The following is a 19,925-nucleotide window of genomic DNA, read 5'->3' as shown; positions in this document are numbered from 1 at the left end:
TAAAAGTAAAGTTGTCATTTTTTTTCACAACACGATCCCAAATTTGCATTCTATCAATACGGCTCCTGTCACATTGGCATTCCCCCCTACCCCGCCCCCAAACTAACAGTGTTAAAAGCTCAGTTTCATCGATACAGCAGGAAGTGGAAATGTTCCATTTGAGCTACATCCCAGTGGTATTTTCTCAGACTGAGAATTAAAATCACCTTATAACCTCTTTGAAAGTGGAAGCCGGACATGAAATACTGAAGAGTAAACTGAAGAACTCATTTAAGCAAAAAGTATATATTGACATAGATTTTATTGCCACAGGGTTGCAAAATATTTTTCGTACAAACATCACAACATATTCATTAAATTTATAATTTTGCTGATGCAAAGCATTGCACTGCTCATATCAGGTTTGTTGCGGGCTGGGGGTGGTTAAATTGCTTGCTAAAATTGGCTACTTTATTTCTGTGTGCACTTCAATTTCTCATACAGCTTCTCATTCATTAATTCCACTGAACGCATAATTTTTATATTTATTCTGTTTGGCACTTTCTTTTATCCTTCATTCTGATTTCTTGACGATTTCTCCAAGCAGCTATAATTTTATCATCATCGTCACTACTGTTTCCTGATGCAGGCTTCATACCTTTCTTTGCTGTAGGATTCTCAAGGTCATGGTTATTCCTTTTTGCACTGCCCCGTTCCTGTGTATTTGCAAAACTCTGGTTAAATGTTCTCTTTGGATAGCTCTCCAGGGTATCATCATAAGTACTTAGTCCTATCTCTGCATGAGGCAAACAAGACCTCTTAGGGAAAAGATGAGTGGCTGGTTGGTCTGATGTCAGGAGACCAACATTTGGATATGGACATTTCATTTCAATACAAGATGTTTTGGAGTGCAGTTCGCTAGAACTACCAGGTTCTTCAGTCATTGGCCTTTGAAAACTGTAGTCAGGTGGTGGGGTGGAATATTTCAACTTAGTTAAGTTATTACCCTCAACATTTGTCCTGCATGCTGAAGCAAATCTTCGAGATGTATTTTCTTCAGATCCTGTCAATGACATTTTCAAATCAACATCTTTCATAGTACACAATGAAGCTGAATCTTTTGTCACATCCAATTGGTGTTTTGGCAATGACTCACTAAAAGCTTTGTGGAGGTAAGAATTTGAAGTGAGCCTTTTGTCTTCATTCATAACCTGGTCATATGCAAAGGTTTTGTTGTCAGAGACTTCCTTAATATCACTGATCCATTTCTCTATATTGGTAGGTGATGCTGGAATACTGCTGCATGTGTATGAATGATTATCTGAAATGTTGGATGTTGTATCAAACTTATCTGTTCTTGAACTGGAAAAACACTCTGAATTTGTTTCAACCAAAACCTCATCTTCACTTTCATCTCTCTTCTTCTTTTTAAACATTGTGCTCCGTTTATTGTCAAACACAACCTTTTCTTTTTGATATGCATCCATTTTATCTTTCATTTCGCTTTTAATTTCCTTGTTCTTGCAGTCTAACTTTTTAAAGTTAATTTCATCTGCAAATAAGCTATAAAGTGGTTTGCTTGTTTTTGTGATCTTCTCTTTTGAGTTGAAGCCTTCAGACTTGAAGCTAGACAGGCTGCTGCATGACAAGACAGACTGAGCATCTGTGCTGCGAACTGCTTTAGGCCCCAGAAGGGAACCAGCACAGGCTTTTCCAGACTGCATGCTGAGAAGTGACATTTTGTCATTGTCTATACATCTTGCAGTAGCTCCTTGTTGGAGGCTTTTGTCTATCGGGACAGCACCAATGATCTCATTTTGCTTTAGCGCAATTTGCTCATTAACCACAGAAGCAATCCAATCCTGAATACTGGAAAGTGAAACAGTAGCATCAGCATTTACTTGCAATGGTGGCATAGGGACTGCAGTGGCTGAGGCAGTTCTTGCTCTGGACATTGATGTTCCACTACTCTGCATGCTTAATATAGAAGCAGCATCATCACTTACGCTTCTATCGGACATTCTGCACCCAAAAATAGATAGTGGAATGCTTCCACTCATTGAACAATCCGTCTCATACCCAGATAAGGATTTACTCTCTTCTAATGTTCGTTTGGAACGTTCCAAGACCTCAGCACGCCTTTGCTTAGTCCTCTCGGATGTAATATCTCCATCTTTTGTCAAATTTATTATCTCATTTTTATTTTCATTGCCCAACTTTTTCTGATGTTTCAACTTCCAGCTTTGATAAGCAGTCAGGTTGACATCAGCAAGTGATATTTGTTCTCTTTTCTTTCCCTCCTCACTTTCATCAGGGGTGTTCTCATCATCTGCTTTGGGATCCTTTTTATTCCATCCAAATTGTATCCGTTTGATGCGCCACCTTTCTAGAGGGGTCAGATTGTCTTTGTTTTTCTTGCAGAAGTTGAACAAAGAACTAGTCTCTGACAATACAGAATTTTCTTCATCTGGGTCTCTCCTTTTTTCACCATAGTTAAAAGAGGCAATGCTACTGCTATCATCACCTCTTGCGGCTTTCTTGCTGATCTCAAGCAATCGTTCATCCCACATATCCCACGTGCTAGCTTCAGTGGACAAGGAGTCATTTCGAGTTCTCCTTGGCTTATTTAAATATTCCAAACGTTGTTGAAGAAGATCACTGTCAAGACTGCCAACACTTGCTGAGTCATCTTGCTTACTGGCAGGATATTGACTACTTCCTGCAATAACGGATTCTCTATCTTCTTCACTATTGCTCAGTTGTTCAAGCTGCCAAACTGGATCCAACTGAAATTTTTCATTTCTGCTTTGCCATTCCCTAACGAGCCAATCCACATTATTTGCTTCCTCAAAATCTTCAGGAAGTTTGGATCTATCCTCTCTTGGTTTTTTGGTTCGTTCTTTTAGTGGCATACCTTGTTTTGCTCTCCACTCTTCATAAATCCTTTCCTCTTCAGCTTCATCAATTAATGATGGCCTTTTGGAAGCAATGCTTGATTTTGCTACAGAGCTCATTAAACTATTAGCAATTAAGCTGGCCGTGTCCTCCTCTTCCACCATGATAGAATGTGCCTTAGCTCCCATGATGCTCTGTGCCTCCTCTTTGGCCACAGAAACAGAACAGCTTTTTGCTTCTATGACAGAGCATTGGCTTAGAGTCTCATCATCGTCATCATCAAAAGCACATTGACCACGCTCATCCAAAAGGTTTTCATTTAATTCCCTAAGCTGCATCAAGAATCCTTCATTTGGGAAGATTGGGCGTTTTTTACGTAGCATCATCAAAGCCTCCATGATTGTCATATGGTGGAAAATCATAAGGTAGGCTGTCACCAGGGCTGCTGATCGACTGACTCCCATGACACTGCAAACTAAAACTTTACCTGTGGAAATGCAAAAAAATGGCTTTCAACATTAAACTACTTCTCTTGTTATAATTATTACCCGTGCATGGAACAGATATATTTCCACATGGGAAAAGGCTTATGTCCTGAAGGCAGAATTTACATGGTTATTGAAATACAGGAATAGTAGGACAAAACACAAAATAAATGCAAAGCGAGTGGTAAACGAGGTTAGTGAGTTACAAGCACATGTTGCCACAGGGAACCATCATTTCATGGCAATAATAACAATCCATCTCAAAGAAGGGTAGAATCCTATACAAGTAATTCCTGCATAAAGAGCATTCCAAAATGATTTTGAAGTTGTGCCCTGTTTTCCAAAATCTGGATCATTAATGTATGTCAGGAAAAACAAGAATCCCAACAGCGACAGCCGGGGAGCACACTTTCATACTTTTCATTCCCAGAGTCTGAAAAGCATCCATTAAGTGAAGTATTGTGTGCAGCTCTGGTCTCTACATTACTGGAAGGACATAACTACTGTGGAGAAAGTGCAAAGAAGATTTACTGGCATGTTGCCAGGGTTGGAGAATTGTGGCCACCAGGAGAGATTGGAGAGGTTGGGATTGATTTTCTTTCTCACAGAGGAGGCTGAGGGGTGACATGATTGAGGTTTTTAAAAAAATTGAGAGGGTAGAGAGAGTGTAGACAGAAGGAAGCTGTTTCCGTTGGCAGAGGGTTCAAAAGTCAAGGGTCATACATTCAAGCTAAGTGACAGAAGGATTGGAAGTGACATGAGGAAAACACCTCTTACACAGAGGATGGTAGGTGTCTGGAATTTGCTGCCTGAGTTGCCTGTGGTGGAGACACAGATTCTAAACTTTTTAAGAAGTACTTTTATCTGCACCTTAAGTGATGTAAGCTGCAGGGCTATAGGCTGTGCACAGGAAGATGGGATTAGAAAAGGCATCTGGGTTGCTTGTGTCAGTATGGTCAAGATGGGTTGAATAGCATCCTTTGTACTGTATCATGTTTATGGGTTTCTATGGCAGTACACATTATTTCCTGTAACTTAGCCAATTTGAGCCATGTTGTTACTGTGAGTTTGCTCACAATTCAATTGTGCGATACTTTATCAAATGACTTCTGGAAATCCATCTACAGCATATTAACAGCACTACCCTGACCAACACACTGACTTCAGAAAGCTCTAGTGAAGTTGTTAAACATGATTTTTCCTTAAAACGTCCATGCTGGCTCTCCTTTATTAACCTGCAAGTAATTATTAGTTTTGTACTGAAATATTGTTTCGAGAACTTTCTAAAAAGCAAAGACTGCGATGAGATCTGACTGAAATATGCAAAATGATGAAAGGAATAGACAGAGTAAATTGGGAGAAAATGTTTCCATTTGTGAAAGTATGATAGGTTGCCCTGCTCTGCCCTTTCCCCAGAGCCTCCAATTCTCCCCTTTCAATTATGCCAACCTTTTGTGCATGATTAGGTTTCCCTTAATGAGCCTTGCTTGTTACTTCCTCAAACCATTTCAATAAATCACTGTCAAATGAATTCAAGTATAGGAGAAGATGACGCAGTATTAATGTCATTGGGCTAGTAATCCAGATAGTAGAGATAATAATTTAAGGATATGATTCAAGCCCTATCGTAGTACCTATTGTAAGATCATAACCAATGCATGCACTGTCTCTGAAGCCACTTATTTTAAGGCCTTGCAGATTGTCAGGTCTGGGGGACCTTTCAGGCTTTATGTCTAAGAACTTTCCCCGTACCATTGCCTTAGCGATTGAGATTATTTTACATTTCTCTCTAATTTTATTTCTTGATTTTCAAATACTCAGAATTTATTTTAAGTCTACTCATGTGAAGACAGACAGAATAGCTGTTCGACAATTTTGCCATTTCCTTGTTTCCTCAATTTCACTCTAAGTCAGGGCTCCCTAAAGTAGGTTTTGGAACCCCAAGTGGAGTTGTGAGCTGAAATGTTGGGTTGTAGGTGCTGAGGCAGGAATGACCACTGTGAAGCTCAGCCCACCCTTTTCACCCACTCTCACGGGTCTTGTCACCTGCAGTCATAGCTTTACTCATCCACCCCGGCACACTTCCCCCAACCGGTCACAGTTACCTCACTTACATTATCATATAAAATAATCAAAAAGGCAAATTGAATTCTGCCCTTTATATTTGAATGCCCACTATACACATGGATAGAAGTCATGCCTCAGCTATAAAAAATATCTAGCTAGACCACATCTGGAACAGTTCTAGATGACGCTTTCTGATTATCAGAGTTTACAAGTTTCAAGCCTTTTTAAAAAACGCTTTTCTATTTTTAATGACCTAAGGGAATAAGCCATCTTTTCCCAACATTATATTCCATCTGCTACCTTGTGGCCGTCTCACTTTACCTGTCGACATCATTTTGAGATCTGTTTTTGTCACACCCACAGCTTGCATTCACACCCAGCTTTGTCAGCAAATGTAGATGCATTACTCTCTATCTCTTTCTCTAAGTTAATACAAGGTCAGAAGTCGCATGACACCAGGTTATAGTCCAACAGGCTTAGTCTAAATCACAAGCTTTTGAAGCGCTGTCCCAAATTCAGGTGAAGTGAACAGAAGCATATAGGCACAGTATTTATAGGCAGAGTGATCAAAAGGCCATACAAATGGTATGAGTGGAGTGTAAATCGGCTGAATAATAAGTCTCTGCAGGTGATTAAGTGTTAAAAAGTGTGAATAAAGTGTCAACAGCTGAATAGCAAATGAGGTGATGACCTATAATCTGATTAATTGAGGCAGAGAAATAATTCCATAATATTAAGAATAAGGTGGTGCTGGATACAAATCAAGTGACAAGAATAAAATGATAAGCATAAGAGTCGTATGCCACAGTCTAACCAAAGTGACAAGTAATACAAAACTGCACAAAATAAGGCAGAGAAATCATAACAAATTATCAAGGTGATAGTGTCAAAACAGGACAATGAGGAAGATTTTAACAGATTCAGAACAGTATGGTGGGGTTACATGTAGCGCAACATGAACCCAAGATCATGGTTGACACTGCTTTCATGGTTATAGAACTTGGCTGTCAGTTTCTGCTCAGCGATTCTGTGTTGTCGTGTATCTCTAATGCCATCTTGGAGGGTGCTTAGCGGAAGATCCGAGGCTGAATGTCTTTGACTGTTCCCCAACTAGGAGGGAACATCCCTGCCTCGTGATTGTTGTGTGGTGGCAATTCATTGCTTATCGTGGCATCCACATGGTCTTGCCAATATACCATGCTTCGGGATATCCTTGCCTGCAGCATATGAGGCACATGACTATCTGCCGTGTACATGGTGGGTGATGTTCCCTCATGTTCTTCGCAGCCTTCAACATCTCATCAATGGCAATGAACATCTCACCAAGAATACCCCTACGACCCCAATTCTCACCTTCAAACAATCGCCAAGCCTTAAACAGACTGTCATTCACAGTAAACTACTAAGCCTTCAAGACAACATCAATCACAACACCACAAAATCCTGCGACGGCAAACTCTGCAAGGCATGCCAGATCATCGACCTGGACACTACCATCACATGCGGGAACACTACCCACCACGTGCACAGCAGATACTCATGTGACTTGGCCAAAGTTGTCTACCTCATATACTGCAGGCAGGGTTGCCCCAAGCCATGGTATATTGACCAGACCAAGCAGACGCTACTACAAAAGATGAATGGACACTGTGCACAATCACTAGACAGGAAAGCTCCCTCCTAGTTGGGGAAAATTCAGCAGTCAAGGACATTCTGCTTCTGGGCAGCACGGTGGTTAGCACTGCTGCCTCACAGCACCAGGGACCTGGGTTCAATGCCACCCTTGGGCAGCTGTCTGTGCGGAGTTTGCACATTGTCTGCGTGGGTTTCCTCCCACAGTCCAAAGCTGTGCAGGTTAGGTGGATTGGTGATGCTAAATTGCCCATAGTGTTCAGGGGTGTGTAGCCAAGGTGGCTTAGAGGGGAATGGGTTTGGGTGTGATGCACCAAGAGTCGGTGTGGACTTGTTGGGCTGGAGGGCCTGTTTCCACACTGTAGGGATTCTATGATTCTATAATCTATGATCTTCGGGTAAGCATCTTCCAAGGTGGCCTTTGAGATACATAACAGGGCAGAATCGCCAAGCAGAAACTGATAGCCAAGCAGTCACACCATTTGTATGATGTTTTGATCTCTCTGCCTCTAAATACTGTACCTACGTGCTTTTCTTCACTTCAACTCATAAAGGGGCAGCACTCCAAAAGCTTATGATTTCAAATAAACACATTGGATTTTAACCTGATGTCATGTGACTTCTGACATTGTCCACCCCAATCCAACACCAGCACTTCCACATCATAAGTTAATATAGACAATCAATAGAGAAGGGCTCAGCACTGACCTTTGTGACACTCTACTGGTCATAACTCCAAAATGCTTGATTTTCCCTACTCTTGCAGAAATAAAATACTGTCTAGGCTGGAAATATAAGAATAAAAACAGAAAGTGCTAGAAAGGCTCAGCAGGTCTGTCAACATCCAGAATAACCTTTCTTTGGAACTATACTGGACTCAAAATATTGACTCTGTTGCTCTCTCTACAGATGCTGCTAGGCCTGCTGTGTTTCTCCAGCACTTTCTGTTTTGATCCCTACTCTTTCCTGTCAAAGTTTTTCCCAACCCACCTTCCACGCTAATAGAGTCATACAGTCAGAGTAATACAGCATTGAAACAGGCCCTTTGGTCTAAATTAGTCCACGCTGCCCAGCCAGCTTGTTCCAATTGCCTGCATTTAATAAGTCAACTCTAATTCCATGAACTCTTATCAAAAAGAGTAGCAGCACAGATTTGTTAGAGGGAAACCATGTTTGTTTAATATCATTGAAAATATTTTTGAGGTAACAGAGGATCGGTGAGGGTTGAGTATTCAAAATTATAATAAAGACAGGATAGAGTGGTGAACAAATATTTTTAAGACTTTTTAGGTCATCCATTTAAGACAGAGATGAGGAGGAATATTTTCTCTCAGAGGATGGTGAATCTATCAAAGTCTTTCCCACAGAAGACTGTCAAGGCTAGGCCATTAAATATATTCAAGGCAGAGATAGATTTTTAATCACTAACAGAATCAAGGACTATGGGGATCAGCCATGATATAATTGAATGGCAGAGTGGACATGATGGTCCAAATGTCCAACTTCTGTCCCTGTGCAGCATTCCCTCCAATTTTGTTACCGAGTGTGAGGGCACCTGCAGCCCGTGGGCAGCAATGACTTTCGAAACAGGAAGCCAATGCAATGATCACAGTTCAAGGAACACTGGAGTGCAACTTAAATGGAATGTTGTTCGTGTGTTTAGTGGTCTTATAGACTTACTTATGGGCCAGAGTCCCATGCCATAATTTACTGGTCATGAATAGCATGTTCGTAATGCAGGGTAAAGAGGCTGGTTGACAGCTTGTAAATACTTCCAATGTGCCTAAGGCTGTAAGGTTGAGAAAATATCCTGACCAGCCAACCTGCAGAAGACAACAGTAAACCACTGCAGTACTTCTTTCCTGTATTGTGGGCCAATCTAACAGAACTCAATAACCCAAAGAGGAGGGAAGGGCAGAAAGACAGACGGACAGTACTAGGATACTCAGTGCTTAATATCGAAGCCTGCAGATGATTTAAAGCTCAGGAATGCAATGAGCAAGACAATAACAGATATCAGGAGGAGACAGATGGACAAAGACATAACAAATACAATTTAATGCAGAGAAGAGAGGTTTGAGGAATGAGAAGAAGCAATGTGAACTAACATCAAACTCTGGCTTTAAATACTAGCGAATTAAAATCTCTAGAAACAGACAGTTGCCAATGTTAACTTTCACCCAGGCTCAAAGTGGAAGAGTAAATGGTAGCACAATACATTTTGTTTAGTCAACCAAGATGATTTATTAATATGGGCAACCATAATGTTCATTATTTGATTTTATACAAAGCCAAATGGCACAGATTATATTAACTGAATCTAATCATAATTCTTGCTTTGTATAGTCACTTGTTGTCTTAGATATAAAATGGCTCAACGTTTCAATCTGGCCTTATTTAACTAATATGGAAACAGTTTGCTGATCCAAAGATATGAGATGCATATGAAGGTGCCAATGAAAGACAATTAATTATATCCAATACATGTAAAAAGTGGAATGCATCTTTATATTGTTAGCACTAGATTATTATATAAATATAAATTGGGCCATGTCAGGCAACTCCAAAACTTCAAGGATATGAGATTCACTTAATAAAATTGATTAAACCAACAATTGCACCTACAGAAGACCAAGCTTCATCAAATCCCAGTAGGGGCTATACCATTTCTTACAGTGCCCTGATTTGTTTAACCTTGAAATTTTCAATCACTTTTTACCTCTGTATGTTAGAAGTGCTTCATCCATAAACTCTGCAGCTTTACGGAAATGTTTGGATAGGTCAAAGTCAGGAAAGTCATCAGCTTCGATTCCAAGGTATTGAATTTCCATTCCTGCATAAAAGTCTGTCTTGGTATACACACCTGTACCGTGGGCAGCATTAAGGATGTGAGTTATACCCAACCGTTTCAATCGAACCTTATTTACAGTTGCACCCCTGAAAAGACAAAATTAAAGTTTATTCCCATTTTCTGACTAAATGGCAATTTAGGGCATAAAAGTATGCTCCAGGCATGTTTGTAGAACTAACACACTTTTCACAATAACATGATGTCAAGTGCTCTGGAAAATACACCACTGCAAGGTCACACATTAGATTGTTGTTGCTCACAGTCCATCCACTTTTAGTTTTATTCACAGATGTGATGTGGGTATCACTAGCTGGGTTAGCATTCACTGCCCATCTCTAGCTGCCCTTGAGGTGGTGGTGGTGAGCGGCATTTGGTGAGAATCATTTTGTTAGCCGTCTGAGTGGATAATTTGTGTTTGTTAGTATAGATTTTCCTGTGCAGAAGCCAGGAAAGATGAATGTAGCATTTTGAAATATACCTACACCGAGCACTTATTGTTGTGGTGAACAGCATTGCAGCAGCTGCTGGAAAACATGAATCAGATGATTTGCAAGGTGCAGTTAAGGATGTTCCCTATAATGAAAAATCTTAGGCATCACATTATGGAAGCTGCAGGTAAGGAGATGTGCCAACGCTGTGGTATCCTTCTCAAAATAATCCAGTAAGAGGCTGCAGAAAATTGAAAGCAGTCAGTGAAGCTCAGAGACAGACCTTCTAGATGGAAGAACTATGTGTTTGACAATTGAAACATAACACATGTATACCACTTTTACCTTCACTGCTGTTATTTCAGTCTCCACTTAGAACCTTTCACTACTACAAGGAGACATGAGGTTAAAGCTTGTTGCCTTGTAACCATCAGGACTAGGACATAAGAACCAGATTTAATAGGACGCTGCCATCAAGCTAAAATGTTTCTCCTACCACACAAAAGAGCAATGTGATATATGAGTTTTAATGCTGGTGTGATACCAGGTAAATAACCATATATCACAGCGAGTCATATCAAATGATTCATCCTATTGATAGTTTGCAGTCAAGCTCAACCAGCCTGAACTCGAAATCATGTGATTCTTCTATTGGACGACATTTATTAAATAACCTGAACTGTGCTAAGAATTATACCAGAGAGCAATTTAAGATTGCCAGTTAGGCTCACAGTGTGGTGTAGTTTTTTTGTGTGCTAGAGGCGACATATTTCAACACTTGGGACCCTGTCATATTGGCTAGGCCAGTTCTGGAATACTGCATTTATTACTGGTCTCCCTGCTATTGGAAAGATGCTGTGAAACTTGGAAGTGTTCAGAAAATATTTACAAGGATGTTGCAGGGTTGGAGCGTTTGAGCTATAGGGAGAGGCTGAATAGACTGGGGCTGTTTTCCCTGGAGCGTCGGAGGCTAAAGGGTGACCTCAAAATGTGAGGGATACAGTTAGGGTGAATAGCCAAGGTCTTTCACCAGGGTAGAGGAGTACAAAACTGGAAGGCATAAGGTGAAAGGGGAAAGATTTAAAAAGGACCTAAGGGGCAACATTTTCTTGCAGAGGGTGGTGCTTGTATGGAATAAGCTGCTGGGGAAGTGGTGGAGGCTGGTACAATTACAACATTTAAAAGGCACTTGGGTGGGTATATGAATAGGAATGGTGTAGAGGTTTACGGACCACATGCTGGCAATGGGACTAGATTAATGTAGGATATCTGGTCAGCATAGACAAGTTGGACTGAATGGCCTACTTCCATGCCGTACATCTTTATGACTGCATGTAGAAAAAAGGAGCTTGAAATATACAGTGCATCCTTCAGTTTGGGTTCAACAACCCTTTGCTTGCCCAATAATCCCTGCTGCATTTCCAGGACAACACCCCAAACCAGTCATAGTCTATCTGCCTGGTCTGACAAATGAGATTAACAGTTAACTGTTCCTGCTACATCTCTATGCCAATGATATTCTAAATAATCAGCACTCTTCTTCTTTTGCTGTGTAAGTTGGTATCCCTTTTACAAGTTTGCTTTTTCCATCCTAGCTCTGATCAGTGCAATAAAGGATTTTCAGCTTTGTGTCTCTTTTTGCAATATTAAAGTTTTATACTTCCAAGCAGTTAACCTTTCAGTACCATGCATACTGTCTATTGTTACTGTTCCGGTCTAAGGGTGCACAATGCTCAACCAGATTGCTCTGATGGGCCTCAGTCAGTCGTTGTTATTTTTTCATTGTAGACCAAGTTGGCACACAATACAAGAAAGGGGCTGAAAATTGAATACACTCTCTCAACACTCCAGGTCTTCAGGGGCTAACCCTATACGTTATTGGTGATCCCAATTCAACACCACCAGCACAGAAGCTCCTTACAGACAGTCATCAGCTAGCCATTTCATTCTGCTTTCTTGTCACTCTGCCACTTAGAAGCAGTGCTCCATTAGCAACCAGAACACCAAAAGAATTAACAAGGAAAAAAGCTACAGCACGTCACACAACCATTTCAATGGTTGCAAGGGATATTTGGTGGACATTGTATATTTTGCTCCAGTATATGTCTGGCTGTATAGTTGATTTTGGTTGTTTAGAAGTGGGCTTCACAATGGAAGGGAGGAAATTACTAGGAATGACAGGGATAAAATGGTGGAAGAATGCTTCCACTAAACAATAACCTTGGAAATGACATTCATTTGACTCTACCTTTATTTTAAGTCATGAGCATGTTACTACTCAAGCAGTGGTGCTGTGTCTTTGTTCAAACTCAACTGTGCCTCCACTGTCTAATGCTGTTCGTCCATTCCTCCCTTACTGACCATCATTGGTATATTGCTATTACATTGTTGGGCCTGTAGCGCAGAGTAGGTTCAGGGGGAACCTGTTTGACATGTACAAAGTCATGTGAGCAATATATAGGGCAGATAGGGTGAAGCTTTTCCACTTTGTAGAAGGGTCAATAACTAGGCGGGGGCACAGTTTTAAGGTAAGGAGCAGAAGGTTTAGAGGAGATTTGAGGAAACTGTTTTCATATCCAAAGGTTGTGGGTACTTGGAACTCACTGCCCTAAAAAAATGCAGTGATAACCGTAAAGACATTTAAGAAGTATTCAGATTAGCACTTGAAACACCATTGTATATAAGGCTACAGGCTGAATACTGAAAATGGGATTAGAATAGATATGTGCTTAATAATCAGCTTGGAAATGATGGGCCAAATGGCTTATTTCCATGCTGTAAAAACTCCATCACTCTATGACTCTCTAATCCGAGACCTTTACGAAAGGTCTGGAGACATGAGATCAAAAAGTTAAGTGGGGAATTTAAATTCAGCTAATTAAATAGATCTGGAATAAGAAGCTAGTATCAATAAGGGTGACCATGAAGCATTACCATTTTATAATATACAAGTAAATACCATTTATTATTGTAAAAATCCAACTGGCTTACAAAGTCCTTTAAGAAAGAAAACTTGTTCTCATCAGGAATAGGATGAGGATGTAAGAAACTGACTTGAAGAGGGGATACCATTTACACAGCAAAAAGAAGTCCTAACACTATCAGGCCTGTAGGTGATTCTAGACCCGTATTAATATGGTTGACTCTTGATTGCCCTCTGAAATGGCTTATGAAGTCAGTCTGTTATATGAAACTGTGAGGAAAATGACAAATAGCATTAAAACCAACTCAGCACCAAAATCAATTTACCGCTACAAAAACAAAGTTGCTGGAAAAACTCAGCAGGTCCGGCAGCATCTGTGAAGAAAAAAAATCAAAGTTAATGTTTCGGGTCTAGTCATCCTTCCTTGGAACAAGGAGGAACATTAACTCTGTTTCTTCCTTCACAGACCTGCTGAGTTTTTCCAGCAACTTTGTTTTTGTTCTTGATTACAACGTCCACAGTTCTTTCAGTTACAATTTTGCGCGACATGGACTGCAGGATTTGAAGCAGTAGCTCATTGAGCCCCTCCCAAAAGCACTCAGGAAAGATAATAAATTTTGGACTTGCCAGCAACGTTCATGTCCCATGAGCAAATAAAATAAACACTTTGAATACAGTTGGCAGAATTCCGAAGTAAACGCTCATATTGCGGATACTCAGCAAGGTTTGTTTTGAAGTGAAGAAATCAAATCCCCAAATAAATTTTGTCAAAGGGAGTAAAACAAAAGTAGGAGCATGTTCAATATAATATTGATGCAAAGGTAATGAGTTCACTTTAAGAGATTTCTCTGGCTATTTTTGGCATTACGAAATGACATTGCACTAATGACACAAAGTAATATAATTTCCAAGACATCAGAACTGTGTTTGGAACAGTCAAGAGCCATCAATAATCAAACATTTCCACTCTACCTCAAAATCGCTTCCCACCACCACTCCTGGCCCCAGCTTTCCACAACCCAGCACAAGAAACAAGCACTGGGATCAGCTCCAGATTTTCAGCTCTCCATATGCTGCACTTACGCCTGTTCTGTCAGAATAAGGGGTCACTGTTTCACGTTCTAAAACTAGATTTCCAAATTTCCTCCTCTCCTACACCCAGGTCTCTCCAGGAACATTGTGAAAGAATGTGTTTAAACACCTTGTCAAGATGAAACAGTGACTGACATACAATCTCCTCTACGTTGGTGAGATCAAGATTAGGTGATCATTTTGCAGCACATCCCAGTTGATTGGCAAACAATACTTTGTTGCCTGTTATTTTAATTCTCTCCCCCTACGACCACTCTGAACTCTTTACCCTAAGACTCCTACACTGTTCCAATAAATCTCAACAAGTAGGTCACTTCATCTTTTGATTCAACCTTTTACACTCTTATGGACTCAATACTGTTCAGAATCAGATTGTAACCTCTGCCTTCAGTTTCTTCAAACTTTCTTTATACACAGCTTTTGTTGTTTTACTTGTCCCAACACCATCTCAGCAAGTCTGGCAGCATCTATAGGCAGAGAAACTGAATTGACGCTAACTCTATTTCTCTCTCCATAGATATTGCTGGACCTGATGAGTACTCTAAACATTTCTGTTTTTATTTCAGATTTCTAATATTTGCATCTTTGTTTTCCATTGCCATCTCCTTTGTATTTCAGCATAATATCTTTTGTTGTTTTTTTTCTCTTTGCCTTACACACTTTCCCTTTCCTTGTCTACACTTGCTTATAACCTGTTGCAGTTCCAATCATTTTTTTGGTAGTGAAGAACAATCATTGACCTGACAAGGATTGTTACTTTACTTGATATACATTAATATCCCCAACTTGGATGTGCAGCTGAAAACTTCAAAAGCTTCACATGACACAAAACTTGACAATGAAGAGGACAGTAATAAACTTCAAGAGGATATAGGTGGGTGGAAGGAGAGGACATGTGACGGATGAAATTTCATGTACAGCAGTATCAAGTGATATAATTTGGGAGGAAGAATGAGGAGAGGCAATATAAAGGGCATTATGCCAAAGGGACTGCAGGACCACAGAGACCAAAATCTGTTGGAAATGATTGAAGGTGGTAGCACAGATTGAAAAGGTGGTTAAACAGGCATGAGGAACGTTGGGTTTTAGAAATGACAGTAAGGAGTCAGAAGCCACAAAATTATGATGAATCTTTAGAAATTCTAGTTTAACCTGAACTGGAGCATACTGCCCAATACTTTAGGAAGGATATGAATGCTTTAGAGAGAGTGCAGAAAATATTAATTTAAACAGTGCCAGGATGAGTCACTTCAGTCACATGGGTTGCAGGAGTGGGACATTGTTTCCTTAGAAAATGTTGAGAAGAGATTTGACAGAATTATTCAAAATCATGTGGGGTTGGGACTTCTTTTTATTCATTTTCAGGATGAGGGCATCACTGGCTTAGGCCAGCATTTACTGCCCATCCCTAATTGCCCAGAAGGTGTTAAGAGGCGACTACATTGCTGTGGGTCTGGAGTCACATGTAGGCCAGACCAGATAAGGATGGCAGTTTGCTTCCCGAAAGGGCATCAGTGAAACAGATGGGTTTTTCCAACAACTGACAACAACAATGGTCATCATTAGTCTCTAAATTTCAGATATTTATTGAATTCAAATTCCACCATCTGCCTTGGCGGGATTCAAACCCAGGTCCACAGAACATTGCCTGTGTCTCTGGATTAAATAAAAATCCGAAAGAACTGCAGATGCTGTAAATCAGAGACAAAAACAGAAGTTGCTGAAAAAGCTCTGCAGGTCTGGCAGCATCTGTGAAGAAAAAAATCAGAGAGTTAACATTCTGAGGAACAGTCCCTGGACCTCAATATGAACTCTGTTTATTTCCTTCAGAGTTACCGGCAGACCTGCTGAGCTATTCCAGCAACTTTGTTTTTGTATCTAGATTAAATGTTCAGAAATAATACTACTAAACCATCACCTCCCCTGCATAGAAAGAGAGAAACTTTTCCCATTGGCAGGGGCTTTGGAACTAGAGGACACTAAATGAAGGTGACTGGGGAAAAAATCCCAAAGCTACGGGAGGAAAAAGTTGTTTTGCACAGTTGTTAGCACTTGGAACATATGGGCTCAGAATGTGATGGAGGCAGGTAACATAAGGGCTTTCAAAAGGGGACTGGAGAAGCATCTGAAGAAAAAGAAATTGTAGGGATAGGGGTTAGGGTGAGAATAAGGGATCAGTTGCATTGCTTTCATAGAGAGACAAGTTGAATGCTCCCTCAATGTTGTAGCTGTTGTCTTGACCAGAGGATATAAAGAGAATCCCCCAAGAAAATTGTTCTATCTTCTGTATCTTCTAAAAATAGATAGTCTTACTGGTCTCATGAATTGGCAGAAGTTCAACACATGATTATATTTCCAGAAGCTTCTGAAACCCCAGCATTGAGTAAATCAACCAATACCTCACTGTGTGGACTTAAGAGGGGAAAAGCAATCACAATTTAAATTCCCCCAATTTAACTTGTGTCCATGTCATGACTCTATGAGACTAACATTCTACCTGAAGGCTCATTTTTTCCTACCCACAGATGTTACCTGACCTGCAGAGTGCTTTTTTTTGCCCTGGTTTTATGTCAGATTTCTACATTTGCAGTATTTTGCTCTTGTATTACTTATTTAAAACTTACTTTTCAGCTATGAAGACATTTGGCCACACCTCATCCATTAGTTCTCTGGGGGCCTCCAACTTGTGCATCAGTGCACGCTGAATGTCCATGATGCAAGGAGTGTTGAATTTGCTGGTGTCATCAAATTTTACTTTCACCCGATTATAAAGATCTTCCACCAGTAGCTGCTCAGCTGATTCCATCATTTTTGGTGACATTGGCTCAACCTTTATTTCTTTGGGTTTCAATTCTTCAGATACAAAAGACAAAGGATTAACAACAGATATAATGGCATCATTTAAAGTTTAGACTGAACACTGGAGCAATGAAACACAGACAGCATGAAATCCAAAGTAAGAAACATGAAATGAATACAGAATGTAGAAAGATCATCCAACAAAAGACTTGTAGATAAAGATACTATTCCAAGGGTTGGATAAAAGTACCTTACTAGATGTCCTAGCATATTTGAATCAATCCATTACTCAAAATACCATCTTATACCAAGTCAAAAAGTGAATTAACTCATTTCTTACAAGTACACAACACATTTTTTCAAAAATGTATTATCTGATTTTCTTTCAAAATCATTATGACTCAACAAAATAAAATAAAATAAAATATCTCTGTGTTTCCCGCAACACATCCCTCACACCCCGCCCCCGCCACAACCGCCCTAAGAGGATCCCCCTCGTTCTCACACACCACCCTACCAACCTCCGGATACAACGCATTATCCTCCGACACTTCCACCATTTACAATCCAACCCCACCACCGAAGACATTTTTCCATCCCCTCCCCTGTCTGCTTTCCGGAGAGACCACTCTCTCCATGACTCCCTTGTTCGCTCCACACTGCCCTCCAACCCCACCACACCCGGCACCTTCCCCTGCAACCGCAGGAAATGCTACACTTGTCCCCACACCTCCTCCCTCACCCCTATCCCAGGCCCCAAGATGACATTCCACATTAAGCAGAGTTTCACCTGCACATCTGCCAATGTGGTATACTGCATCCACTGTACCCGGTGCGGCTTCCTCTACATTGGGGAAACCAAGCGGAGGCTTGGGGACCACTTTGCAGAACACCTCCGTTCAGTTCGCAACAAACAACTGCACCTCCCAGTCGCAAACCATTTCCACTCCCCCTCCCATTCTCTAGATGACATGTCCATCATGGGCCTCCTGCACTGCCACAATGATGCCACCCGAAGGTTGCAGGAACAGCAACTCATATTCCGCCTGGGAACCCTGCAGCCATATGGTATCAATGTGGACTTCACCAGTTTCAAAATCTCCCCTTCCCCTACTGCATCCCTAAACCAGCCCAGTTCGTCCCCTCCCCCCACTGCACCACACAACCAGCCCAGCTCTTCCCCCCCACCCACTGCATCCCAAAACCAGTCCAACCTGTCTCTGCCTCCCTAACCGGTTCTTCCTCTCACCCATCCCTTCCTCCCACCCCAAGCCGCATCCCCATCTACCTACTAACCTCATCCCACCTCCTTGACCTGTCCGTCTTCCCTGGACTGACCTATCCCCTCCCTACCTCCCCACCTATACTCTCTCCACCTATCTTCTTTACTCTCCATCTTCGGTCCGCCTCCCCCCTCTCCCTATTTATTCCAGTTCCCTCTCCCCATCCCCCTCTCTGATGAAGGGTCTCGGCCCGAAACGTCAGCTTTTGTGCTCCTGAGATGCTGCTTGGCCTGCTGTGTTCATCCAGCCTCACATTTTATTATCTCTGTGTACATTGTGTCATGAGTTTCTCCCCACAAGTTTAGGAATCTAAGTTTATCTGAACTGGTTTAAGATTCTGAAATTTTTAAATATTCAAAATGTTGCAGATTTCCATGCTGACTCTTTGTAATGGAGTACATTTGGATCAGTGAGTTTTTCCAAGATATTTAAATCTATAAGTATCAGGCCAAGTCATGTTTTAAACTTCTTCCCTTCACCGAATGGCTTTAGAATCTGAACACAGACTCCTACATATTCCATAGGAACTGAAATGCAGTATATTAACTTCTCTTCAGTTCTTAACGTTGAAAGATCAAACCTGTTGTAAACATTACTTCTACATTTGGAGAGTAATGGCAATAAGAAAAGGTAAAACATACCCGGACCTCTTTGCAGAGGCAATAGCTGAGTTACAATTTCTACCGATTGCCCACCACCTGCACAAAATCTGTCTGGAATTAAAGTTGGGACTGCAGGATCTGTTAAAATTTGACATATTTCTGGAGATAATGTAGAAAGATGAGGTTCTTACCTTCATTAATTATCTTGGCTGCAGCAACTGTGGAAGAGAGATGGATGGGCTCCATGAAGATGCTCTCTGTGTCTGTATCTGACATAATGGAAAATCTGTCAATGAAAATAAAAAACACATTGTTTAAGTGTGAAGAATTTCTTTGCCCTTCTTTCATCGTTGCTCCTCGTCTCAAACAACTCATTGTTTATTTAGCTGCTTTAGTAGGTGGCATTTATTATTTTTACTTTACCATTAGCAGCGCTTTTTAATTTTAGAGGAGGTCTTACACTTCCATTTTTGCAAGTTTTACATCTCATGGATAGAAGGCTTGTTTCGGAGTCAAAAAGTTGTGGTTTCAAGTCCCACTCTAGGGTTAAACTCTTTATCTAGATGGATGCTTCAGTCGAATACTGAAGGATCACTGTACTGCTGGGGGTGTTGCCTTTTGGGCCACACATGAAGCCAAGACCCTTTTTGGTCTCAGACATATATTAAACATGTCAATAGAACTGTTTGAAGTGCAACAGGGGAGGTTTTCCAAAATTATTCACATTGTGAAGATCTAGTTCACAGAAAAGAGAAACATGTTTGTTGCCACATTCTGTTGAATGTTCTTTTAAGTAAAATATGTACAATCACAAGGTTGCAAGTTCATCCGGTTCTGAGGAAGGGTCACCAGACCCGAAACGTTAACTCTGTTTTCTCCTCCACAAATG

At 40.8% G+C, this 19,925-nt stretch overlaps 1 protein-coding gene across 4 annotated transcripts in view; it reads right to left on the bottom strand.

Annotated features, from left to right (window-relative positions):
• Positions 1-307: 307 nt before the first annotated feature.
• The window catches only part of dusp27 (dual specificity phosphatase 27), a 40,400-nt gene continuing 20,782 nt past the window's right edge, over positions 308-19,925 (bottom strand). For all 4 annotated transcript variants that reach the window (XM_048540675.2, XM_048540674.1, XM_048540676.2 and 1 more), the window contains exons 3-6: positions 19,228-19,322; positions 16,977-17,205; positions 9,778-9,995; positions 308-3,361 (exon numbers count right to left, since the gene is read on the bottom strand). In XM_048540675.2, coding sequence (XP_048396632.1) covers positions 525-3,361; positions 9,778-9,995; positions 16,977-17,205; positions 19,228-19,322 — 3,379 coding nt within the window. In that variant the 3' untranslated portion in view covers positions 308-524. The remainder of the gene's footprint in view (positions 3,362-9,777; positions 9,996-16,976; positions 17,206-19,227; positions 19,323-19,925) is intronic.

This window comes from Stegostoma tigrinum, chromosome 12 (assembly GCF_030684315.1).
Source record: "Stegostoma tigrinum isolate sSteTig4 chromosome 12, sSteTig4.hap1, whole genome shotgun sequence".
Taxonomy (NCBI): domain Eukaryota; kingdom Metazoa; phylum Chordata; class Chondrichthyes; order Orectolobiformes; family Stegostomatidae; genus Stegostoma; species Stegostoma tigrinum.
This window is presented reverse-complemented; position numbering and strand designations above follow the sequence as displayed.